This window comes from Lotus japonicus, chromosome 2 (assembly GCF_012489685.1).
Source record: "Lotus japonicus ecotype B-129 chromosome 2, LjGifu_v1.2".
NCBI classification, from domain to species: Eukaryota; Viridiplantae; Streptophyta; class Magnoliopsida; order Fabales; family Fabaceae; genus Lotus; species Lotus japonicus.
This window is the reverse complement of record NC_080042.1, coordinates 10,581,768-10,607,459: the sequence shown is the minus strand read 5'-3', so window position 1 is coordinate 10,607,459 and position 25,692 is coordinate 10,581,768. Positions and strand designations below refer to the sequence as shown.

Genomic DNA, 25,692 nt, shown 5'->3' with positions numbered 1-25,692 from the left:
CAGACAGGTTCAATAGCACCAATTTTCACCTGGTTCTTAACTGGTTTTCATCAGATTACTTGTCACTTAACCAGTTCCCGATCCGTTGGATCGACTGTTATGGTTTTAACAACTACAATAACAATAAACAGACCATAGAACTGAAAAGAATTAAGGGCGAGAAGCAATTCCATGTTGTGGGCCAACCAAGGTTAATTAGATTAGAGAAACGGTTTTTTTTATGTGTTTGGGCTGTATATGGTTATATATGACCATCCATGCCAAACGCCATTACTATGCTTATTATTAATGTGTTTGTGCCATGAGACACTATCATACTGGACACAACACAAGAATTCTATGACCTGAACTGAGTTCCAAATCAGTTACTAGCTTCATCTACTTTCCAGTTTCAATTTACGAGTCAACTTGAGGTTCGTCTACTTTCCATTCTACTATTGCCAGAGTATGACGGCCACCACAAGCAACTAGTTTGGATATCCAATGTCCCTCATCAGCTTCATTGCCGCTGAGATTCTGTGGAGGAGGGATGTTTATAGGTACCTCAATTGGCTGACCGGTGGTGACTTTCCTCCCATATCCGAGACGGCCATGGTCACCTCTACCAAACTGCCAATAGTTCAAACAAAATAGAATTAGGGTGTGTTTGGTTAAACAGCTTATTTAAGTGCTTATGACAAAAAATCATGGCTTTTTCATAAGCTAATTTAAGAAACTTATTTTAATAAATTGAAAATAAGTCATGGATAAGCATTAGATCTTATTCATAAGCTAATATGAACAACTAATGAAAATAAACTCAAAACAGCTTATAGGTAGGCTATAAGCTATTTACATAAGTTCTCTCAAACACTTACATAAGCGCTAAAGCCTCCTAAGCGCTAAAGCCTCCTAATATGATAGGGTTAGTATTGAAGTGAGGCCAGCTAAGCCTCCTATTAAGCATGTGTATGTTAGGCGCCAAGCTGGCAGCAAAGGAAAATAACTAAGTTAGTTACAGAAATAGCTATATATAAGAGGCTATACACCTCAATAGGGAGTTATCTGGTTGTTAGAGTTGGTTAGAACTGATCATTGGGATCAGTTGGGGATTTTATCTCTCTTTCAGTTGTATCTCTTTCTGCCTGTTCTTCACTGTTTCTCTCTACAGAACCTCCATGGATTCTGGCTGTTCTTTTCTGTGATTTCTACTGGTTTTCCTATACACTGAGATTACCAGTTCTAACACGATATATGATTAATTCATAAAAATGCCAATGGAACATTAGCCAAAAAAATTACAAAATGAAGACTTCCAATAATCAATGTAATAAAGCTGGATTTGAGGCATCCTATTATTTGAACAAATTATGGAAAATGCAGTTAAGATGTTATAAATAAAAACTTACAGAAAACATGCGTCCATCCCTGGTTAATGCAACTGAATGAGTACCTCCACAAGACACCTGACCACATATCAATAAACTTCATGTCAAACAACAAATAATTAACTATAAATTATCATTTACCAAACATTTAATTTTTTTATTCCATTTGTTCTTATTCATATGGAAGATGCCATGCTTAGTAGGAGATACGAAGTAAAAAACAATATGGATATCAAAAAGGTTCACACGTGAGAAGCAAATTTGACAACTTCAGATTTAAAATAAATGGAGAAACATGTCAAATTGTATTCTTTACAAGGGTATATATTTTCCAAGTTCTGGATATTTGTATTCTCCATTTTTTGGAGCATCAATGATGTCAAAATGAGATAAAATGTAGACGGATCTCAAGCTTAAAAGATTGATGCTTAATGATTTTATCACTTTTCTTGTGATATGTAGCTTTTTATTGTATTTAAAGACATAATTACATCAATATCTTCAATAAGCACAGTTTTAGAATAGAAACAGATATTTCATCAATGAAGTAGTTGTACATTGATTTTCTCTGTAAAATTTGTAATGTTTGGTTTTGGTCCCTAAGAAATATTTTATTCGATTTTAGTCCTTAGAAAATACAAAACTAAAACCTCACGACGTTTATATTTTATAGTGGCTAAAACTGTAATATGGACTAAACCCAAAATATGTCAATTTTTTAGGGATCCCTTGTAAATTTGTAATTCAATGGAAGCTAATCATGGGTGATAAGATGGTTAAAGAAAATATTTGAAAGGTAATTCCTAAGCTCAACACTGGAAACCACACAGACATAGACATGTTAACAACATATAAAATATAGGATATCACAATAATTTCTAATCATACACGAACCAAAAACATATTTAAACTTAAATTAATATCACAATTTTAGAAGACTAACTTTATTTTGTATTCACTAACTCCTATTTTTTGTTAGTGATGTTTAGAATGCAATTTAATAGGGCACATGACGAGAAGTGCCTAAACTTCAAAAGAAGTGGTTATTGTTATTGTTTCTTAGCCATGACACCATGCTCCACACCTTGGTTAACCTGATCAAGAGAGTAGATAGTTACAACGAGAGATAGTACCTGAACAATATCCTCCCCGGCTAAAAGTTGAACCCTCTGGGGTACCATTTTACTGCTCTTGTCACTATCACCAAATCCAAGCCTACCATGTTCTCCTCTTCCCCAGCCATATACCTGAAACAAAAATAAAAACAAAGATAAATATACAATCTACTCATCGAAAAATGTGGCTATTAAAAAATATTCCAAATGAATCTTTGGCACTTTAACTTTCCAATTCATGCATATCCCATAATACACACTATGAAATCAAATAAGCAACTAAGCATATAGCTTATCTCCATTCATTGCCCACAAGTCACCTATGATGCACGGACTCCGACACGGACATGGCAACACGCCTAAAATCCAAAAGGTAGGACACTGGGCACGGCTTATATATATTAAAATATAAAATTAATATGCTTTTTGAAAAACAGGGGAATGGGGCAGAGAAAAAAATAGTCTATTGGGTTCAAAGTTCAAACAAACCAGTAAAAATCACAAGAATGAGAGAAATCATGTGAACACAGAACTAAACACAAAACTTATGGGAAAAAACAGCACACAAAACTCCCATGAACATAACTCACACTTTGGGTGTCTACCCCATGAAGGAGTGTCGGCTTAGTATTCAAGATTTCAAGTTGTGTCCAAGCCGGAAAAAAAATTACTCGGACACTTCAACACGTGATGGATACGTGTAATCTCATGTCGGTGTTGCACGCGTGTCCGACATGCGGACACTTCCCTTCTCAGGTGTGCCCATGCTTCAGAGAAAGTCACACAGCCTGTCATGTTTAGGTCGCCACAGTTCTTTAATTTGTAAACTAAGAATCTAGATTCATAATTGACTATCTAAACTGAAAACACTACCTTAATATATACGCACACATCCATAAATTCCACTTTTCTGACTTTTTTTATTTTCTCCACTTCAATTGAATGATATGTTCCAGAAACAAGCTACATGCTTGACAGACACAGAAAATGGGGCTGCAGTAACTAATTCTAGCAATAGGAAATCAAGATATTATTTTCTATTGGCTTTATGACAACTATACAGAAGCTGGCTCATGGAAGATAAAAACTAGAGATATATGCTGAAACCCATGCGTCAACGAAATATAATGAGAAAAAATAATAAATAGAGGTTACAACAAAATTCATAATGCACATTTGAACAAAATGCATTCCCATACATAATCAAAATCGCATCTCGAATGAAACAAAAATCAAAACTAACATGGGTGTCTTGAAATTAAAAATTAATAGATTTGAGAAAGACATAAATAGAGCACCTCTCCATCATCTGTCAATGCAGTAGAGTGCCATCCACCAGCTGCAATATCAACCTAAGTTTCCAAACACAATAAGAAAAGAAATTAGATAAGCTATTTTACATATGAATGAACAACAAAACAAATATATCTGACCATATTATCATTGCAATGACTTCCAATTTTCAACTATAATAAAAGGATGTCATCATACAGAGTACAAATACTTAATGATCTCTCCTCACCCAAAAATAAAACACCCACGAAACCAAATGTATGCCACTGAAAATATGGATTTATAGTACAATTAACAACATATTTGAGAAAAAATCAGCTAAACCAAATTTAAATTCCTTTCATATGAATTTCCAACATGAATCACCAAAAAGGGCCTGGAATTTCTTACGAACAATTTTCATTACTAATAAAAAAGTTTTAAGCTTGTTTCTCTATCATATAAAAATAGCTCTATCCCTTTGTGAGTGTTGGGGAGGTATTTTTATATTAGAGTTGAGATGAGGAAATATTGTCAAAGCATGGATTGTCAAGATTAATTTATTTGATGATCACATGATATATTAGTTAGATGACTAAATGCTTTATTCTTAACCCCTCATATTCATGATAACATATAATGTTTAATATTTACTCCTCCAACTCTCATAAAATAGTCTTCCAGCTTGATACATCTCCTAAATATATTTTCTTTAAATGTTTGGGACCACATATATTCTCCATGTGAAGCAATCCTGCTCAAGCTAGCTAGGACAACTATGGGCACCAAATCTCTCCCTTCAAGTATATGATCCGGCTGCATACCCAGGGTTCAAACTTGAAACTACTGGTTAAGTTGTGGATCAATGATCTGATAACCACTCAGTCACACAGAAACCAACCCACCCAATAAGATAGCACCAACCACTCAAATGCACAATTAGCTAGTGCATGTGTTTGTCACACTTCTCACAAGTGCGATGGTTACACTGAAGGAAACCAAAGGCCAGTGATTGAAATCATTGAACACGAAATTAGAGAACATGAGAACTGTTGGAACTTGGAAAGCTTTAGAGAAAATCTTGTGATTGAATTGATTGTACAGAGGGCTGCTATTTATACAAGTGTAATGAACTAAGTCCACATAACTAACACTATTAACGGAATGCGAACTCCTTTCAAAAAAAAAACTTCCATTATCAACAATGTCCTCCATATATTCAACATCTTTCTGGTCTCACCCCAAATCCGGCTAAGAGTGAGGTTTTCTTTTTAGTAAAGGAAACCACAAAGGATCAGATCACGAACATGCTGGGTTACAAGGAGGGAAAACTTCCCGTAAGGTAATTAGGGGTACCCCAACTTACGACAAAGCTCAAAGCTAATGATTGTGATAGGTACACAGGTTAGCTAGTTAGTAGTTAAGCGGGGTCAGTAGTTTGTTATTTAGTTATAGACTTATAGGGTTTAAGAGGCATGTTGCCTATAAATAAGAGTGATTAGAGAGCACTAGGTTATCTTTGTATTCACTTTGGAAGTAGGGTTTAGAGAGCGTTAGGTCTCTCTGGTTCTAGGGAGGGTGTTTGGGATCCCTTTTTCCTTGTATCACTCCCCCAATTCCTATTTGGGAATTAGGGTTTTACCATTGAATAATATCAGATTTGGCTGGGTTCTATCATTGGTATCAGAGCACTAATTCAGGTGCTCTGGCCAACAAGAAGATTTAACCGCAACAGCATTCATGGATTCATTTCCACGTGAGGAAAGGAGGGAGATATTTGCTCTTGTAGAGGAATTGAAGAAGGAGTTTGCTGAGAGCAGAAAGGAACACGAGTCAATTAAAGAGCAGCGGAGAGATCTCGATGAGCGAAGGCAGAAGATGGAATGAGAAAGGAGCGAACCGGAGTCACCAACCGTGGGAGAGCGAACAGCGGCAGAGGCGTCGCTAGAAGGAACGGGGACTGCATGGGAAGAAGAAAGAGACGCTACGGTGGCTGAGCAAGCATCTGTAGCAGAGGAAGTCTTGACGTTTGAGGAGAGGCTGAAACCCAATCTTGAAGCGGCGGAGGAAGAACGAGTAGCGACGGAGGCGTTGTGAAAAGAATCTGAACCTGATTCAGTTAAGGAATCTGAAGCAATGGATGAAAGAAGAGGTCAGCAACTGAAGGCAACGGAGAAATGCAAGCATCAACCGCCACCGGCGCTGAATAGAGGAACGACCAAGGTACCGTCAGCGGCGCACTTCGCACGCGTAGAGATAAGTTGTTGGGCGAGAGAAATATGGGAGGGCTCAAAAGACCTCCACCGAAACCACCTTACGACGAGGCTTGGTGGGCGACGAGGATGGAGGAGTTGGTGACGTTTCTGTTGCAACAACAGCAGTACTGTGAACGACTGCCGTCAAAACCGCCATACCAGGGTGGTTGACATTTCGCCGGTGATCGAGGCCACTGTGAAGGAGGCGGTTCTATAATTCTTCTGCAAGAACCTCCGTATTTTGAGATGCCTATGGAGACCCAAGCTGCCCTCGTAATAGCAAGCAAGGCAAGGCGAGGCATGCCAGTCCAGCAACCACCGCTTGAGTCACTAGAGAACTATATGCACATGGTGGCAGAGACGATTTTAGCCTTAGAAAGGCAAACAGCTCAAGGTTTCATCCTGCAAGTGGGACACAGGTTCACATTCAGTGTCACATTTTTGTTGTTGAATACTTATGTGGTCTGGCAGAAGTCAACAGCTTAAGTCTTCAATAAAGAGGACATTGAGCCAGGTGTCGTGTTGCCAAATTCTCTAAGTTGTTTGCTGGCAGCGCATGGAAGAAACAGCAAACGGGTTTGCTTTCCAACTGCCAAAAACCTTCTGCAGGAGCCAGTAAGAGTTGACACAAGGCAGGAAGAAAAAGTGGTGCTTGCCTTACATGACCCAAGCAGTGCCAAGTGCCACATTGGAGTGACAATCCTGGGCCTAGCATCTTTGTTAGGGCTACTTGTGGGAGAGAAAAGGTGGGTCAAGCCCATGTCTTAAAATGGAAGACAAAAGGTGGGTTTGGAAGGCAGAAAAAGTTGAAGAAAATTGGAGAGCTGAAGAAGGGTATCACTGTTTGGATTCATTGGGTCAAATTCATTCTATCAAGGATTTTGTGAATCCAAGGAGAATGGTGTGGGATCCAGGGGGACTATTTTCCCTCAGTTATGTGGGAAACTGGCTCAACACTTCAAGCAATGTGTACTATTTGCAGTTTCAGCAATGGGATCCGGGTGGAATAGCTGCGAATATTCAGCATTTGGATCCAAGTCCTTCACCTTGAGGACAAGGTGAATTTTCAGAGGGGAGTATTGATAGGTACACAGGTTAGCTAGTTGGTAGTTAAGCAGGGTCAGTAGTTTGTTATTTAGTTATAGGGTTTAAGAGGCATGTTGCCTATAAATAAGAGTGATTAGAGAGCATTAGGTTATCTTTGTATTCACTTTGGAATTAGGGTTTAGAGAGCGTTGGGTCTCTCTGGTTCTAGGGAGGGTGTTTGGGATCCCTTTTTCCTTGTATCTCTCCCCCAATTCCTATTTGGGAATTAGGGTTTTACCATTGAATAATATCAGATTTGGCTGGGTTCTATCAGATTGCAAAGTAATTGTGGACAGAAAACCATCCAAACTTAAACATTGGAAGGGTAGAAGCCTATCCTACGCTGGCCGGCTACAGCTGATAAACTCCATCCTTAGTTACAATAATACCAAGCTACAAGTTAGGATCCTTTACAATTATCCAATAGCGCCTCTCAGACTCTATTAGAAGAGGTTTTGTTCCTAATCATAACTGCCCAGACAGTTGACCCCTGCTGTTTAGCTTTTCTGGTTTGTTGACATGGATCAGCCTTGGAATCCTATAAAAAAAACTTTGGCTGTTCTTGTTCTTGTTGTACATAGAAAAATATATTATTTTTTATGTTGACACGAAGAGAACTTGAAATCAACAAGATGACACTGGAAAATAAGATACACACCAGAGTAAGTCCAGAAAGCCCTTGCACCGGAATAGGTTGTGATCTTGGCTGGGTATCTCCAGTTCCAAGTTGTCCATATTCATTATTACCCCATGCCCATAAAGTTCCATCCTCCTGAAGAGCCAAATTATGGAATGCCCCAACTGCAATAAGCCTCACATTTTCGAGACCTTGCACCCGAACAGGGACTGAAATCTGCTTACTATAAAATGAAGCAAATAATTTTGAAATTATCAGAGCACAAACTATTTACTTACGTAAAAAGCAGAGAAACATCCAAACACATCATTTGAATTCATACTTAGAGAATCGCACTGTGGTTACATGAGGAGCCTTAACTGATTTTTGGTAGAAGTAAACAATTTTTTTGTAGCAATGTGAAATCTAAGCTAAAATTTGGTTTATTTGGTTGGAGCAGAACTGTTGTGTTTTTAAGGAGGCTTCTTTGGCAAGCCACTTGATTGGATATAAGATCAGGCCTTCGGTATCTATTTGGAGTAAAGTACATAGCCTTTTAAACAGGATTTCACGAAAAGATATGTTTACTATGGGTGCATTTTGTTATATTTAGATAAAAGAGATTTATGACATCTTTTTGAGCTTTTATAGAAGCTCCTCTCTTTTGTTTCTGATAAAGGCACTAAACTACAATTTTCTTGGGGAAAAAATTATCAAATAACTATCAATTTTTTAAACATGTTTTTTAATTAAAATGGCATTTTTCTGTTAAAAAAGTACAAAGATATGAACCCTATGTTGATGTTCATTTTTCCTTAGTTGCTTCCTATTTTTGTTTTTGTTTAGGAGGATTCCTTCTGCTCTTTTCTCTTTGTAATTCATTCTCATATCTCAATAAATTTTTTCTTAAAACCAAAAGAAAAATTACATGTCACCAGGAGGCCACGGCTGACCCCATGTCCATACATGCCCTTCACGTGTAAGTACCACTGAGTGAGTCCCTCCTGCAGCAACCTGCACCTCAAGCAATTAGAAAAATATTAAACAGCAATCTAACAAAGCTTATGGCATCAAATACTCAGATGCTGTGTTCATTAAGACAGAGATGCCGCAGTTCCTATACAAATCCAAGCACAGTAGGACTATATTGCACAATGGGTCAAGAATGAGGAATTAATACCAATTTACTTAGCCACACGATTGGAGTTAGGGAGGTAATACCAATTATGGCCGTCTGACCCAAATGGACCAAATACTGAATAGACTAAACAGACTAGTAAAACGTTTTGGAGCTATATAATTATCATTGTCCTGTGACATCATTCATAAGAAATCAAGGTGATAGAATATAGGCCGCTGGAATGAGTGGAGCACATCTCATAAATTATAACCTTAAAAAATCACTCAACTCAAACAGATAAAATCAAGAAAAAGACAACTAAAGATTATAGGTTTAGAAGTGTATTTCTCATGGTGGCTTAACCATTTCAGGCTTTAAGAAAGTCTCAAAAGCCCTTGCATGGATCAATAAGCACACAAAATCTCAAAATTTACCTGCTAAGACTAGAGACGTATGATAAATTCTGTGTAATTGAATTACACGGTAGAGACTCTATATAAACATAATAAATAAATGCAATGATTAAAAGAATCCAAATTAATTGCCATAATCACAAGATATTATGAACCTATTTAATTTATTGATGTATTCCTCAACAGTATAATTGCTTACTAACATATCAGAAGCTGTAATTGATCTTTACTTGGGAAATTACAAATATAGTTTGTTACCAATGGTGACAAGAAAAAAATTAGAAAGAGGACCTTAAACACCTGAAAAGTGAAAACTAAATAATTGTCAAGTCAGATATTCTACTTACTTAATTTACATAGGAGTTATAGTTTAGACAACACGATAAAGCAAAACCAAGAAGGTGGGAATGGCTACATAAAATATAAAACACCAATGTGTTATGTCAAAATCAAGCCAATAAATTTAAACAGACTTTACTCGCACAGTCAGAATTCAATTCCTGGACTCTTTTGGGGAAGGGAATTACCTATCCGGTAACAACCACATCCATCCCAAGGGTCAGTCTCACAAATATGCTTGTGGTCATAATAGGTCAAAGACTTAGACCGTGTTTGTGAAAAGTTCATTTACATTTACACGCTTTCCTAGGTGCATTTTCTTCACGGAACAATGACCTAGCTTATGTTAAATGCACACTTTTTTACGGAAAACGTAAATCAACGTTTTTACACACACAATAATGGTTTCACTTAAAGTTGACTAAAAGGAGGATATCCCAATAATTAGAGGTAATCAGGTAAATGAAGATTTATGAAGGAATTATAATAGTTACATACAAATTAATGAAAAAAAACAGAACAAAGGTAAATCATCTTTTGTTCCATCGTTGCATGGTATTGGAATACACAAGTTACCTGGCGAACAACAAGCTTAGGAGCACAACGCTGAGGGATCACTATATCTCTCCTCAGAGGTCTACCGGTGTCATCCTTGCGCTCAGGTTCTTCACCACACTGCCCATACTCATTTCCACCTGACATCAATTATATTTCCTCTTAGCATTCAGATAACACGAGCATCAATTAAATCGTATTAAAGGAATTTCTGATTTTTAGGAGTTAAAAGAAACAAAAAAAATAACATAGCATTTTACTCATTCTTCAAAAAATTACTTTTTATTAATATAGATCAATTGAAGTTAGCCAAACTCTTTCTGATTTTTCAAAAGCCAATTTGTGTGCGTGACACTTATTAGGATTCTAAATTGTGGTCCGCAGAGGCAACCACAATGTACACAGTTTTCATGTCACCACCGCAATCGCAGCCGCAAAAACTGGTATTTGTCTGCAACTCCGCGACATTACCACATCTGCAACCACGACAGCAATTTAAAACCCTGACACTTATCTCAATTTTGTCCAAATAGTCGCTCAACAAATGAGAGAACATAAGAAAAGAAATTAGGGTATGCAATCAATGAAGTAGAAAAATAAGAAAACATTCCAATGTGTTTAATACCTACATTGCCACTTTGTATCATGCCAATTCTAAGAATCAAGAAAACTAAAGCCCTCGTCCCCGAATAATAGTTCAAGTGGTAAGAGTTAGGGGACATGTGAGTTGGGGAGGGGAAGGTCCAGGGATCAATCCCTGAAGGGAAAATTTCGCTGATCAAAAAAAAAACTAAAGCCCTCCATATTCTCATAGAGGATGTTAGAAGCTAAAAGACATAAAGTTAGAGATGGTGGTATGGTATGAAATTCATACCCCAGGCATAAGCTCTGCCCTGATCATCAACAGCCAAACAGTGCCACCCACCAATAGCCGCCTAACATCGAAAACAAAATAAATAAATAAAAAAACAAAACAACAAACACATATCAATCATCAACACATATAACTGCAAATTCAAAACACAAACATAAGCAGCAAGACACTAAAATGAAATGAGGGTTGTGTAATAAAGAAAATACCTGAACAATTTTAACATGGGAAAGTGCCTTGACCTGGCTGGGAATGTTTTCAGTCTTGGTCTCAGGTGGGTGTCCAAGTGTTCCCCTTTGATTCCAACCCCATGTGAACAACTACACCAAGAATTCATAGCAATGAAAATTAATATTGATCATAATCAACCCTGAAAAACAGAAAAATGGATTGAGAAATTGATGGAATTGGACGCACGCACCTTGCCATCGTCACAGATGGCGAGGGAGTTTCTGCTACCAGCGACGACAGAGCGAACTGAACGAGAGGCGAGAGCTTGGACGACGCAAACCCATTCCTTGTCTTCGTTGTTACCGATTCCGAGTTGGCCATCTTCGCCGGAGCCCCTGAAAAGTGGAGAACGGTGAGTGTGTGGAAAGAACGAGAGAGAGAGAGAGAGAGAGGAAATGGGAAGAAGAGAGACCAAGCAATGATGGGTGAATTGGAATCCATGACTTGAGTTGAGTTGAGAGTTGAGAGTTGAGAGTTGAGAGTTGAGAGTTGAGAGCGAGAGCGAGAGTGAGAAAACACAAGTGAATGAGAAAAAGTGTGATCAATCAGCTTGATATTTGACACTTGCTCGCTTCACGTTGACGACTCAAGTGTGTTGCGACTAGGGATATACTTCAACCGAGTTGGTTCGGGTTTAAGGTGTTTTAGTTCGGTATTCAAATGTCTCATTATTTTACTTAGGCCCCGAACCACACCAACTCAATCCAAAATTCGGGTCAGGACTCAGGTGGTCTATTATGGAATAAAATAATTAAACGCGAAATTTTATTTTAAATATTCCTGAAAATTTGTAAAAGTTAATAAAAAATTGGAGTTTTAATTTGGTACATTTTTAAATGTACAATAAAGCAATTTTTCATATTAAAATTGTAAGTTTTTTTATAGGCAAATGTTAGGTTGTTAGAAATGTTAGTAAATTAATCTCTCATCCGGGTTTAAATTCGGGACCCTTCACCCTTATCTCACCCACCATTTATGTTCATAACTCTTACCACTTGAGCTATCCTTCAAGGACAAAATTGTAAGTGATGATTCACCATTTCAATTCACTTTGTTTAAAGCTTAGGAGTAACATCTTGTTAATTGAAATACAATCTCCAAACTATTCCATACAATAACCAACAAAAAGAATCTTCAACAAAGCTTAAAGAGTTTCATATCCTAATTGTCATTAAGTGGTTTCATAGGGAATATATAGTTTGCCTCATTCTTACAACACAGCGACAAAAGAGTCTCAATGATCATCTTTTTCTCATATTACTCTCAAATTTCCTCTTTTTTTCACACTAGCCTCCAATCTAGTCTCTTGGCCCACTTCATCAAAGTTGCTCTATTTGTTCAAATGCTGTTCAACAAAGCTTAAAGAGTTTCTTTCATGTGATTATCCTTCTCGCCCATCATCAGATTTCTTTTGCTGTTCAATATTTTTATAAAATTGTAAATCAATTATAAATGTTGATATCATTTTCAATTAATACTAATTATTTTAATAATTATAACTTTACATATTAGCTAAAATTTGATAATGTATAGCTAAAGATATTTGATTACTATGAAGACAAGGCCGAATGATTTACAAAAGATAAAATATGAAAAGAGTTATAAATAATAAACTTTAAAGGTAAAATTATAAAAATTAAATATGAACAAAAAAAATCGGGTGATTGAGTTGGATCGAGTTAAAAAAATAAATTTGAGAAAGCCGATTACATTATTTGATTTGGATTTAATGTAAAGTGAACCAGCTTACTAAGTAAGCTAGAACCAATTAAATTGGTATGATTTTGATCATCAGTTATTCGAGACGATTCGAATCGATAAATTCCTGCCAGATATCCTCTTTTAGCTCTTTCACTACTTGGGGTTAGGCTGAGTGTCTTTTGTATGTGCCTTTAATTCTTATAAAGAAGTAGCATTTATGACACTCAATTAGAAGTAGTAGCTTGGTGCATAATTTGGACTGGCAGATCTTGGATAAGGTATTGGGACACTCTCAAATTCTCATTTTTCATTCATACTACTCACAAATAAAATCACTTAAACAGTTCCAAATTGCTTACTTAAAATTCATCAATTAAAATTCCATCTTTCACCCAAAATAAATTTACTCAAATCTTTTTTGTATAGAAGGAGGGCATGAGACCCGCAAACAAACTACACTAAAATAGATCTTGGAAATGCTTGATAGTTTGATTGAACATGAATTTTACTGTTTTCTTGATGGGTACTCGGGGTACAATCAAGTTGTTGTTACCCTTTAGGACCAAGAAAAGACAGTTTTTACTTGTGCTCTTGGTGTGTTTTCCTATAAAAGAATTCATTTTGGGTTGTGTGATGCCTCATCAACTTTTCAAAAATGCATGTTTGGTATGTTTTATGATCTTATTGGAAAATGCATGGAGGTGTTTATGGATGATTTTTATGTGTATGGTACCTGTCAGCACCCAATTTTAGCCGGCTAATTTTAAACTTAATTTTAATTCTCACCAATTTGATTTTAGTCTTCATTTTAAATGTTTTAACCAAAAGTAGAAAAAATGAAATTATTAGAAAAAGATAAAAAGGGATTTGGTCACATGGAGTTTTTTCAGGTTCAGCCGTTCAGTTACGAGGTATGTCAGCTTCCGGGTGGGATCCTCTCAAGTGAGAAAAAACTTGAGAAAATAATGTGAGTAGATCTCAACCGCCTATTTCATTTAAAATAGATCAAAGACTGAAACTAAAAAAAAATATAGTATCTTTTATGTGTGATGCACCCAATCATCTCCATGTGTTGATTAGATCACTTTCTCTACCCAATGTCCCAATCCTTTCCCTTTGCACTTGTTGTGTCATTTAATCTGTCCACAAATAGAAGATGATAGAAAACCAGTAGGAAGAAATGACAAACCAAATTAGAAGAACAAAAGACATCAACCACTGTTATTTTTTTTAACAAATTGAAAACTAGGATTGATTAGAAGTTTGAACATCAGTTAGTTTTACATCAGAACCACCAATCAACTGTAATTAATTTGTCTTTTGGGTAAAATGCTGATTTAGCTAAATTCCCTTATAAATCCACCTACATTGAAGAAGGAAATAGGGAGGGGTTCTAAGGAATTTACAATTCAATTGACTCAACACCATCTGCATCACTTCCACTGATATGAGCTTCACGGCTCACCCAATATCAATGATTTCCATTTTTCATTTTATGAGTGGCTCTCTCAACCGAATCTGTGTCTCTTGGCTGTGGATTAGTTGGTTGCATCTGGTATGGTGGGTATTTGGGTGGTGTGTGTGGCTCTTATTTGTTCGTTTGCTGATGATGTGGTACGCGTAGACAGGGTTTGTGATGGTGGTGTGAGTATGAGTGGGTTGACAAGAGGGATGATCTGTTTCTACTTTCTACTAGGGGTGTTCGCGGATTGGATTGAATCGGTTTTGAGGAGAAAAATCATCCGATCCGATCTCATCGGTTTTATGATTTTGTCATCCAATGGATTTTTTACTAAATTCAAATCCGAACCAATCCGATTCAATCTATAGCGGTTTGGATTGGATTGGATTATTCGGTTTTTGTTTCACTTTTTTATACTTTGAAATTGTGTTGTATAAATTTTAAAAATATATAATATATGATAAATACAACGATACATAATTTATAACATTAATATAACATTCATAAATTATAACATAGTAACATATTTTTAAATTATGATTATAATTGTTTACTTTGATACATGTATATAGTTCAAATAATTACTTGAACTTTTTTTATTAAAACGTAATTTTATAAATAAGCATGTGTGATATAATCAATATATAAACAATAAATATGTACTATGTAAGTGTAAATTGAATGATATATGTATAACTAAAAGTAAACATATTTGTGAATGTTCGGTTTGGATTGGATTGGTTCGGTTTTGGAAATCAAATCCGAAATCCGATCCGATCCAATAAATAATTTCGGTTTTTTCAATTTCCAGTCCGTTCGGTTTTCGGTTTGATTGGATATCGGTTTTTTTGAATCGGTTTGTCGGTTTTGTTTGGATTGGTTCGGTTATGAACACCCATACTTTCTACCCCTTTTTGAGTCTGTGTGGACTGCTATGGTAGAGCTGCTACTGATACGGTTTTGCTGCTGCTAGTGAGTAGTGAGGAAAAACTTGGTGGGGATCCTCTCAAGTCTCAAGGGATCTAATCCACACATGGAAATGATTTGGTACATCACACATAAAAGATACTATTTACTCTTATTTTAGTTTTAGCCTTTGATATATTTTAAATGAAATGGACAGTTAAGATCTACTCACATTATTTCCTCAAGTTTTCCCTCATATGAGAGAATCCCCACGGGAATTAGATTTCCCACCCCCTGTTTTAGAATTGTCACCCTAGCCTTTTTAAAAAAATGTCGGGACTACCCTCTGGGACTTAAACCTCTATACCAGTCCAGAGGTTGATGTTTTGGACTAGTCCGAGAGTTATAAGTTCGGATTCTTTAATTACAGTTAAAATAACATGACTTTAAAATTTAAAAGTTACATAATCCAATTTAAACAAAATTACAATGCATAATCCAAGTTAAGCATTTGAAAAGTAAAGCAAAATAACAATACATAATCTAAGTTAAACATTTCACAAGTTACACAAATAGTCCTTAATATATAATTAGTAAAGAACTAATATTAATCTTCAGTTATGTTTGTGAAGCTTCCAGGTGGAGGTGCACTGTCCTTTGGAAATACCTGTATAATGAAAACAGATTCAAATGCTTTATTGTAGATGTGGAAAAGATTCAAATGCTTTATTGTAGATGTGGAAAAAGATTCTCATACCTTGACTACATTGGACAAGGTTATATTCAGATAACAAGTAGACTTTCTAGGAGAGAACACAGCGACCTGAAAGCAAAGTGAAGAAACGATGTGATGTCCAAGTTGTCCAAAGAAGCTTAAAATGTTAAAGTTGCCTATAGATTAACCTTTTGGAGAAGCAGAACAGATCCAACAGTTATGTCTTTCGCAAATACGCTTTCAGTGAAGACCTTGTGATGGATACTAGCGCCAACAGTGCTCGTAGGGTCCTGAATCTCAATCTCAGATGTCATGAGAGAAACATGAAGATAACATTTCACTGAAATATAAGGAGGAATAAGGAAATACCTTGAGTGTAACTGTTGCATCTCCAAACCCATTGGGATTGTAGGATTTGATAACAGCGAGGACGTGATCTACTCCTTCATGATGGTGAGTGATTGCGCCCAGAGGAGTGGCAGATCCGTTTAATTGCAGGGTTGAAAGCCAAGCATTGGATTGGAAATCGGGATCGATGTTGTGGCCGTCTTGGAGGACTTGCCTGACGAATTGTTGGGTTGAAATGTTTGGTTTGTCGTCGGTGGATCTGCGGTGAATCATGGCGGCCTGGACGGCGCCAGCTGGGCCGGGAATGAGAGGACGGGAGCTGGAGGAAAGGTTGTCTTGGCGTTTGCAAGGGCGGATGAAGGTTGATGGTGGATCTTGTTCCATTTCTTCTGGTTATTTCCTGCAACAAGGGAAGAAGGGAAGTGATGTAATGGTGTAGGATGCCTTTGGTGCATAGGGGACTAATATAGGAAGTAAAGGGATTTATGGTGTAGGATGAATGAGTAATGGGGCTGGTGGTGGGGTTGGTGGTGAAGATTAATGGTGGTCAGAGTTGGTTGTGTGATAGGCAGTGATGGTGGTTGGGATTGTAATTGAGGAATATGTCTTTGGTTTGGTCTTAACTTACTGCATTCTGCTGCATTTGGTAAGAGTGATCCAGGACTTTAGGTTTCGGATCAATCCAGGACTATAAGTTTCGGATCTCTTCAGGACTATAAGTTTCGGATCTCTCCAGGACTATAAGGTTCGGGCTGATTGATAATTAAATTTGCCACCCCCCCCCCTTTTTAAGACGTCCGAGAGTTGAAAAACTGGATTAATATGAAACTTCAAGATTCGGATCTCTCAAACCAGATACTGTCACAAAGACAGAAACATGAAAATGCAGCGACAATAATATGGGACAAACAGACATGGTTACAATACTGGATCATTGTCTTAATACATGTAGGAAAATATTCTTGCTAATAATATGGTTACAGACATGGTTACAACATTACAAACATGAATCATATTATCAATCTTCAGTTATGTCTGTGAAATCAAATTTGGTAATAACACGAGGACCAATCCAAACAATGTGTTCAGCCATAAATCTATCCAAACGCTCTTTATACGGTTTACACCATTCGGACTCGGGTTCTTCAACGTTGTATTCCCATTGGGGAGCAATTGGCGGCATAGGATGTCCAGACACCAACTTCAGCTACATTTAAGAGTATAATAGTAAAATTAGATATATTTCAATATAAATTGTTTAACGTGACAAGAGAGTGTATTAATAGAAAAGAAGAGTATTTAATTGAGGATATACCCGTACAAAGTGATTGGTCACATGACCAATAGCTATGACAGGATGTTCTAACGGTGGGGCGCCTCCTCTCATCGGAAGGTAAGTGTAACTAGATTTTAACGAGATGGAGATGAAAACCACCCGAAACCGGTTAGCAATAAGGTACCCCATCTCCGGTAGATGCATCCATTTGGCTTTAGTGGCTCTACCATCAGGAGGGAGAGTGAGACGATTGTGCATGGCTTGTACCACATCATAACCCCACATGCATGTATAGTGTTTCTCATAGAGTGTGAGTTCTACAATCAGCTCTTCCCTAATCCGAGGCCAACCGTCCTGACCGTTCTGAAGGTCCAGCAATGCAGCGACGGCTCTGTATCCACAGTTACCATTCGCGACAACATCTATCACTTCATGTATATATGGCCATAAAAAAGATGGCAACTTCGGTAAGTAGATTTTGGAGCCGGTGGCCGTCATAGCCTTCTTGTTCTTTGACTTAGGAGCTTGTGATGTTGGAGTTGTTTTAGGAGTTTTGGTGAGCCTAGGTTTCCTCTTGCTAGCTTTTGCTTCTTGTTCTTTGGTCTGATTGTCAACATGTTCCCAATGTGAAAGGTAACGCTGGGTGGATTCTATTGATTGACCTCTAGGAGGTTTGGTTTTCCTCTCCTTGGACGATTGATTGTGCTTTATCTTCACTTCAGGAGGACACAATGAACTGATTTGAGGACAATAAAGCTCTTTAAGCTTCCTTCTCAGCATACTTTGGCCTGCATCATCCAAGGTATTGAAATGAGCAATCAAGGCCTCAATCTCTGGCGGCATGCATCCACTGTTTGAGGTTTGACTCTCCACAACAGGCACTTGTTCCCAAGAAAGTATCTTCCATAATGGATCAACTGCTGCATACGGAATTGTTGTCATACTCTGAAGTGCACAAGCGCAAGGTAGTCCATGAGTGACTTTCATCACGCAACCGCATTTCTCACCATGACCCCAAAATCTGTTTTGTTCATCATACATTAGGTGAAGGGCATGTTTAGCAACGAATCCTCTCATATTCTTATACATTGGAGACTTGAAACGGTGCTCTACAATGTTAATACTGCGCTCAAACGATGCTTGTATTGCATTGTGGCGTACAATGGTCAACCTATCAACTGCTTCCCATGAATCGCACAGGTTACCCTTGCCGTTCCTAAGCATCTTCTTCAAGCTTGCATGTGCACTTTCAGCCTGCATACAAACATGAAGCTAGTCTATCAAGCCTATCAAATGAAACAAGTCTATCAAATGCATACAAAAAATGAAACAAGCCTATCAAATGAATCAACTCTATCAAATGAAGCAAGTCTATCAAGATTGCATGTGCGTAGTACCTGTTACTTGTTGTCGTTCCAAAATGCTTCACTCTGTTTGTCCATGCCTTCACAAATTTCTCCTTGTGAACCAACCAAGTGTCATAAATGTACGATGTGAACTTTGGATGGTCCTTACACATATCACACATGTCGCTCCATTCCTCCTCAAATTGTGTAGCTGTTTCCGCATATACCACTTCATTCCACTTTTGCATCACTAAGGCTTTAAAATCTGTTGTGTCAACCCACAATTTGCACTTTGCCTCAACATTCTTGTTTATGTGGAATAGGCATAGTAAATGGGTAGCCTCAGGAAAAATATTCTGAACAACACTGAGTAAAGCCAATTCCCTATCAGTCACAATCACTCCAGGTAATCGGGCAGGGTCAGCAAGCAGAGACTTCATGCACTCCAGGGCCCAAACATAGTCAGGTGTGCGCTCACGAGTCATGTAGCAAAATGCAATGGAGTAAGTCAGACCAGTAGAAGTGAGGCCAACCATTTCAAGCAATGGAATTTGGAATTTGTTTGTCTTGTATGTGCAATCCATGATTACCACATGAGGGAGTGTGTTGAAGAGTTTAATAGCATTAGGATGAGCCCAGAAAAGTTCCATAATGACACCCGAATCTTCTTCATGTCTTTCGAAGAGAACATAGTTGGCTTCTGCCAACTTCTTTAGGAAATATTGCATCTCTGTAAGTGGCCCGCGGTCTAATTCTTTAACTTTTTTGATGCGATTATACACTTGAGTGATTGTAGACAAGTTACCCGGATTATTTTCCTTCAAAGTGGCCAACATGTGTCTCGGTGGGACCCAATTATTATTCATGCTGTCGACTTGAACCTTCTCTTCTTCTGTTAGTCGACTAGCGTAGGAATGGCCAACCAAAGATCTAGCTGGTTCATGGTTGTGTACCCCTTCCAACATTTTCAGCCACCAATTTCTATCACCATCCGTAGGTCGTCCTTTAATTTAAAAGGACAATTACATTTTTGTGATCCGGTGGAGTTGTACTTGAAGGACTTAGGGTCCTTGTACGGGATGTACAGACCATGCTTCGAGCACCGCAGAACAATATACATATTTCCACCTTTTTTGGAATAATCAAACCTTCCAGTCACAATCGCATATCCATTGTCCTTCCCAACATTCTTAGCCCATTGTTTAAGGTCATCAACAGTATCAAATATCTGTTCAGTGGTAACATATCACTTTAAAATTAGTAATCAATTCAAGCATCACTAAACAATAATGTCATTATGGTCTACGCAATGAATACCTGATCGGTCGACCATAAATGAGTGGTATCCACACTTATAGGCTGAACATTATCTTGTTGTTGAAGCAACATTCCTTCACTTTCATCATTATCTTGTTTTAGAAGAAGCATTTCATCATCATAGATGAATGTGCTCGTCATACTGCCTGCATAAACCAATCTGCCACTGGTTAACAGTCTGTATAATGAACATTCGTACCACTCCGAAACTATAACCTTCATACTAATCCGAGTGTTGAACATTCGGATTTATATCGAGGCAGAAAGCTTGAAGTGATGGTGGTGGCAAAAAATGGTGAGAAATTTAAACAGTAGAAAATTTAAACAAACGTATATATGTATATTACAATGGATGAAATGATACATACCAAGAGTACAATGAAAGTTGGTGCTAGTTGATGAAGGTTGTTGGTGCTGGTTGATGAAGGTTGTTGGTGGTGGTGCAATGATGGTGGTGGGGGGTTGAGGGGTAGTAAGAATGAAGAAGAGGGTTGGTGTGGGAGTGAGAGTGATCAGAAGTGAAATGTAATGGGGGGGTTTGGTGGTTGAGGAGTTTCCTAGGAGGCCATAATGGTGGTGAGGTAGGTAAAGTTATGGAGTAATGGAACTGAAAAAGGTGGAAGAATCTGTCAGAGGGGTCCGAAACTTGAAGTTCTATATTAATCCGAATGATGAAGTTACAGATCGAGTCTTAAAGATCAAACTTCATACCCTTCGTAGCAGTTAAGAATAATTCATTTTTTCCTCCATTACAAGGATAAATATAAAAGTAATAGATTTTACAATTATTAGGGTTGATAATAAAAGTGAAGTAGGTGAAGGAGTTTACTAGGAGGCCATAATGGTGGTGAGGTAGGTGAAGTTATGGAGTAATGGAACTGAAAAAGGTGGTAGAATCTGTCAGAGGGGTCCGAAACTTGAAGTTCTATATTCATCCGAATGATGAAGTTACGGATCGAGTCTTAAAGATCAAACTTCATACCCTTCGTAGCAGTTAAGAATAATTCATTTTTTCCTCCATTACAAGGATAAATATAAAAGCAATAGATTTTACAATTATTAGGGTTGATAATAAAAGTGAAGTAGGTGAAGGAGTTTACTAGGAGGCCATAATGGTGGTGAGGTAGGTGAAGTTATGGAGTAATGGAACTGAAAAAGGTGGTAGAATCTGTCAGAGGGGTCCGGTACTTGAAGTTCTATATTAATCTGAATGATGAAGTTACGGATTGTGTCTTAAAGATCAAACTTCATACCCTTCGTAGCAGTTAAGAATAATTCATTTTTTCTTCCATTACAAGGGTTGATAAATATAAAAGTAATAGATTTTACAATTATTAGGGTTGATAATAAAAGTGAAAAAATATGTTAAAGTGATAAAACTAATGACAATGAACATAAAGCTCACAAATTACGAAATAGCGGTGCGAAATAGTAGTCAACAAAATAGCGGTGCAAAATACATAGTCTTCGCTAATAAAGTAGTGCAAAATACATAGTCAACAAAATACATAGCTCATACAACTAATGTCCCCTACCCCGACGACCTCCCCTACCCCTACGGCCTCCCCTAGGTCCTGCCCTGCCTCCCTCCCGGCCACCTGCTCGGCCACCTGCTCCCATACCTCATCTCCCAGCAGCGTAAGCAATGCCCTGTGTCCCAGCCAAGTCCTGGAGGATGCGAAGTGCTCTCTCAGTTAAAGCGCGGGCCTGTGTGCATGGCAGCAAAGCATCATCCACCTCAAATGACAGCTCTAGGACTTCTAAAGCCCTACGCAAAGCAGCCTGAAAGTAAATCAAAAAACGATGTTAGTAAATCAAATACAGAAAACCACAAGTGCATAAAGAAAATAGAATTAAAATTTAAAATTTACCACTGCACTGAGATCAATCCTCCTCTCATCCGGTATGATGAAACAATGAGACACTCTGGCGTACCAATCCATATAACCGCCCACCGCATGTCCCTCCTCTATAACAGGGTCGCTCTCAGGGAACAAGTACGGCACATAATCTGCGAATGTCGCATCAACAGCCTCAGCTGCGGAAGATCTATCTATCACACTAGGGTGGCGCGAGATCGTATGTATATACCCAAACTGTCGCATGACCCGCTCCGGAAGATGAGGTCGCACAGCAAGGGGATATGGACACCGAATGTAGCCTGAGAACAAAATCCTCTCATCCCGCTGTCGCCATTCCCTGTGAGCCTCATATGGAGTCCAAATGACGTCGTCTTCCGTCAACTCATCAAGTAGTACTCGCCTCTCGTCCAGCCTAGCATGCCCCGACCGTGACTCCATCCACCTACAAGCTCTGGGCTGGTCCTCTGTGTAATTCAGGCTCGCATACCGGCGAATAAGCCTGTCTGGGAAGTGCTCGAAGACCCAAGCCAACAACAGGGACGTGTAACCGCCCATCTGTTTGACCCCGCTACGCGAGGACTGCCCAAGCTGGTCGTACAACGTGGCAAGGGCCATGGCGCTGTAAGATCAAGTTTTGATCGAGTAGTACAACTCTATGTTTTGATGATTACAAGTTAACATTTTAGTATGAACAATTTTGATACTCTAACGTGTTTTTCTGAGTGTGCTCTTACAGGCTCTAACCTTAATCCAATCTCACACTAATCAGAAGCACTGTGCTTAAAGAGTGTCCCAAGCAACGCTTTCGCAATCTCTATGTTCAGTCTGAACAGTAGAAAAGCTTCAGAAGATCTGAAGTATATCAAGCTCTGATAAGGACTCAGCTCACTTGAAGCTCTGAAGATCCAGACGTTCTAACAACCCAGACACTCTGAAGGTTCAGATGTTCTGATGGTGTAGAAGACTCTGAAGATCCAGAAGCTGAAAAGTGGAGACTCTGAAGTCAATAAGCAAGATGGCTCTGAAGATCAAGTACTTCGCTCTGAGTTCAGGATCAGAAGATACAACAGTCAGAAGATCCATGCTTCCCTCTGACTCTGATCAACGAGCTTCACAAGTTCCAACACAAAGCTCTCCTCTGATCAGAAGTCTACTAGGTTAAAGGTCAAGTCACTATCCAAGGTACAAAAGCAAATGTACTATCCTGACGACCTACCTAACATTCTCAGCCACAGCAGAAGCTGGAATTTCCAGAACTGCCCTCCAACGGTAGCATTCCCATGCAGCGTTCAAACCCTAATCCTTGGAGTATAAATAGAGGCTGAAGATTGAAAGATGCGGTTGGAAGAATCTCATACGCGCAAGCTATATTCAAACTTTCTAAGCATTCTTTCATCTTGAATTCATTGTGTTTACTACAAGCTTTTCAGAAGCATTTTCTTTGTAAACATTCATTCTTAAACAGTTGTTTAGTTTACCTTTAGGAGATCAAGGTTGATCGGATCCTAGAGAAGACTAAGAGAGTGAATCTTAGTGTGAGCTAAGTCAGTGTATTGTTAGTCACTTGTAGGTTTCAAGTGCAGTTGTAACATATACCTGATTAGTGGATTGCCTTCATTCTAAGAAGGAAGAAATCACCTTAACGGGTGGACTGGATTAGCTTGAGTGATTCATCAAGTGAACCAGGATAAAATCCTTGTGTGCTTTTCTATTCCCTTATCTTAAGCACCTTATTTGTTCTCGAAAGATTTGTCAAAATCTTAAGGTGGAAGTTTTATTTTGAAAACGTTATTCAAACCCCCCCTCTTTCTACCGTTTTTCATACCTTCAATTGGTATCAGAGCGCAAGTTCTGATTACCACACCTAACAGTGTTCAGTGATCCGGGCGGTGTGAAAAACAAATGGCTACCACCAGTGAAACTCAAAAAGATGGCTACAATGCAAAGCCTCCCATGTTCGATGGTCAAAGGTTCGAATATTGGAAAGACAGAATAGAAAGTTTCTTTCTGGGTTTCGATGTAGATCTCTGGGATATCATTGTGGATGACTATGAGCGTCCAGTTGATGCAGATGGCAAGAAGAGTTATTCTTCTTAGTGCTATTTCCTATGAAGAGTACCAGAAGATTACAGATCGTGAGTTTGCAAAGGGCATATTTGAATCCTTGAAGATGTCTCATGAAGGAAACAAGAAAGTGAAAGAATCAAAGGCGCTGTCTTTGATCCAGAAGTATGAATCATTCATCATGGAACCCAACGAGTCCATTGAGGACATGTTTTTCAGATTTCAGTTGCTTGTAGCTGGAATAAGACCTATCAACAAAAGCTACACTACAAAAGATCATGTCATAAGGGTCATCGAAGTCTTCCTGAAAGCTGGATGCCTTTAGTGACTTCAATAGAGCTTACAAGAGATGTTGAGCATATGAGTTTGGAAGAACTCATCAGCATACTGAAATGTCATGAGCTGAAGCGCTCAGAGATGCAAGATCTGAGGAAGAAATCTATAGCATTGAAATCTAAATCTGAGAAGTCAAAAGTTCTCCAAGCTGAAGCAGAAGAATCTGAAGAAGCATCAGAAGATTCTGATGAAGATGAGCTGACTCTGATTTCAAAAAGGCTCAACCGCATCTGGAAGCACAGGCAGAGCAAGTACAGAGGCTCTGGAAAGGCCAAAGGAAAGTCTGAATCCTCGTCATGTCAGAAGAAGTCCTCAATCAAGGAAGTCACATGTTTCGAGTGCAAAGAATCAGAGCACTTCCAAAGCTGAAAAAGGACAAGAAGCCAAAGAAGCACTTCAAGACAAAGAAAAGTCTGATCGTGACTTTTGACGAATCAGAGTCAGAGGATGGTGACTCTGATGGTGAAGTTCAAGGTCTTATGGCTATTGTCAAGGACAAAGGAGCAGAGTCAAAAGAAGCAACTGACTCTGACTGAGCATTAGAAGAAGATCCTAACTCAGACGATGAAAATGAGGTATTCGCTTCTTTCTCAACCTCTGAACTGAAACATGCTTTGTCTGATATTATGGATAAGTATAACTCTTTATTGACTAAGCATAAAAAGTTGAAAAATGATTTCTCTGCTGCTTCTAAGACTCCCTCTGAACATGAGAAAATTATTTCTGATTTGAAAAATGATAATCATGCTTTAGTGAATTCTAACTCTGTGCTTAAGAACCAAATTGCTAAGTTAGAAGAAGTAATTGCTTGTGATGCCTCTGATAGTAAACATGAATCTAAATATGAAAAATCCTTTCAAAGATTCCTGGCTAAAAGCGTAGACAGAAGCTTAATGGCTTCAATGATCTATGGCGTAAGCAGAAATGGAATGCATGACATTGGCTATTCTAAACCTAATAGAAATGAGTCTCCTATGCCTAAGGCTAAATCATTGTATGAATGTTTTGTACCCTCTGGTACTATATTGCCTGAACCATTACCTGTTAAAGCTGCTAACCCCCCTCTCAAAAAGGGAACCTTCTCCATGTCTAAATATCATGCAAAAATTCCTTTACACT

General features: G+C 38.2%; 4 protein-coding genes across 4 annotated transcripts; all 4 read right to left on the bottom strand.

Moving 5' to 3' along the window:
- Positions 1 to 174: 174 nt before the first annotated feature.
- LOC130737555 (ultraviolet-B receptor UVR8-like) lies at positions 175 to 11,827 on the bottom strand. Its single transcript, XM_057589362.1, has 11 exons — positions 11,653 to 11,827; positions 11,431 to 11,575; positions 11,219 to 11,329; positions 11,013 to 11,073; positions 10,160 to 10,278; positions 8,640 to 8,725; positions 7,754 to 7,955; positions 3,781 to 3,834; positions 2,501 to 2,614; positions 1,389 to 1,445; positions 175 to 609 (listed from the first exon to the last, which is right to left on the bottom strand). The coding sequence occupies exons 1-11, from the start codon at positions 11,679 to 11,681 to the stop codon at positions 397 to 399; spliced, it is 1,191 nt and encodes a 396-aa protein (XP_057445345.1). The 5' UTR covers positions 11,682 to 11,827; the 3' UTR covers positions 175 to 396.
- A 4,089-nt stretch (positions 11,828 to 15,916) lies between these two features.
- LOC130736032 (uncharacterized) lies at positions 15,917 to 16,756 on the bottom strand. Its single transcript, XM_057587892.1, has 4 exons — positions 16,394 to 16,756; positions 16,213 to 16,314; positions 16,067 to 16,132; positions 15,917 to 15,976 (listed from the first exon to the last, which is right to left on the bottom strand). The coding sequence occupies exons 1-4, from the start codon at positions 16,754 to 16,756 to the stop codon at positions 15,917 to 15,919; spliced, it is 591 nt and encodes a 196-aa protein (XP_057443875.1).
- Positions 16,757 to 17,862: 1,106 nt separating this feature from the next.
- LOC130736031 (uncharacterized) lies at positions 17,863 to 19,959 on the bottom strand. Its single transcript, XM_057587891.1, has 3 exons — positions 19,093 to 19,959; positions 17,916 to 18,902; positions 17,863 to 17,871 (listed from the first exon to the last, which is right to left on the bottom strand). Exons 1-3 carry the CDS (start codon positions 19,957 to 19,959, stop codon positions 17,863 to 17,865), a joined length of 1,863 nt encoding a protein of 620 aa, XP_057443874.1.
- Positions 19,960 to 21,715: 1,756 nt separating this feature from the next.
- Positions 21,716 to 24,479, bottom strand: LOC130737552 (serine/threonine-protein phosphatase 7 long form homolog). Its single transcript, XM_057589360.1, has 2 exons — positions 22,183 to 24,479; positions 21,716 to 22,093 (listed from the first exon to the last, which is right to left on the bottom strand). Exons 1-2 carry the CDS (start codon positions 22,786 to 22,788, stop codon positions 21,935 to 21,937), a joined length of 765 nt encoding a protein of 254 aa, XP_057445343.1. The 5' UTR covers positions 22,789 to 24,479; the 3' UTR covers positions 21,716 to 21,934.
- Between the last annotated feature and the right edge of the window lie 1,213 nt (positions 24,480 to 25,692).

Excerpts from the sequence above, each read along its gene's own strand:
- LOC130737555 (XM_057589362.1), bottom strand. The coding sequence starts at position 11,681 with ATGGATTCCAATTCACCCATCATTGCTTG. Across the intron at positions 10,279-11,012 it reads GGGCAGAGCTTATGCCTGGG|GTGGAAATGAGTATGGGCAG; the intron begins GTATGAATTTCA and ends AATTGATGTCAG. Across the intron at positions 7,956-8,639 it reads CCGTGGCCTCCTGGTGACAT|TAAGCAGATTTCAGTCCCTG; the intron begins GTAATTTTTCTT and ends TTCATTTTATAG.
- LOC130736032 (XM_057587892.1), bottom strand. The coding sequence starts at position 16,756 with ATGGAACAAGATCCACCATCAACCTTCATCCGCCCTTGCAAACGCCAA. Across the intron at positions 16,315-16,393 it reads ATGCAACAGTTACACTCAAG|GACCCTACGAGCACTGTTGG; the intron begins GTATTTCCTTAT and ends ATTGAGATTCAG. Across the intron at positions 16,133-16,212 it reads CTGTTCTGCTTCTCCAAAAG|GTCGCTGTGTTCTCTCCTAG; the intron begins GTTAATCTATAG and ends CTTTGCTTTCAG.
- LOC130736031 (XM_057587891.1), bottom strand. The coding sequence starts at position 19,959 with ATGTTGGAAGGGGTACACAACCATGAACCAGCTAGATCTTTGGTTGGC. Across the intron at positions 18,903-19,092 it reads ACAAGGAGAAATTTGTGAAG|GCTGAAAGTGCACATGCAAG; the intron begins GCATGGACAAAC and ends GTTTGTATGCAG.
- LOC130737552 (XM_057589360.1), bottom strand. The coding sequence starts at position 22,788 with ATGGCCCTTGCCACGTTGTACGACCAGCTTGGGCAGTCCTCGCGTAGC. Across the intron at positions 22,094-22,182 it reads GGATTGATCTCAGTGCAGTG|GCTGCTTTGCGTAGGGCTTT; the intron begins GTAAATTTTAAA and ends ATTTACTTTCAG.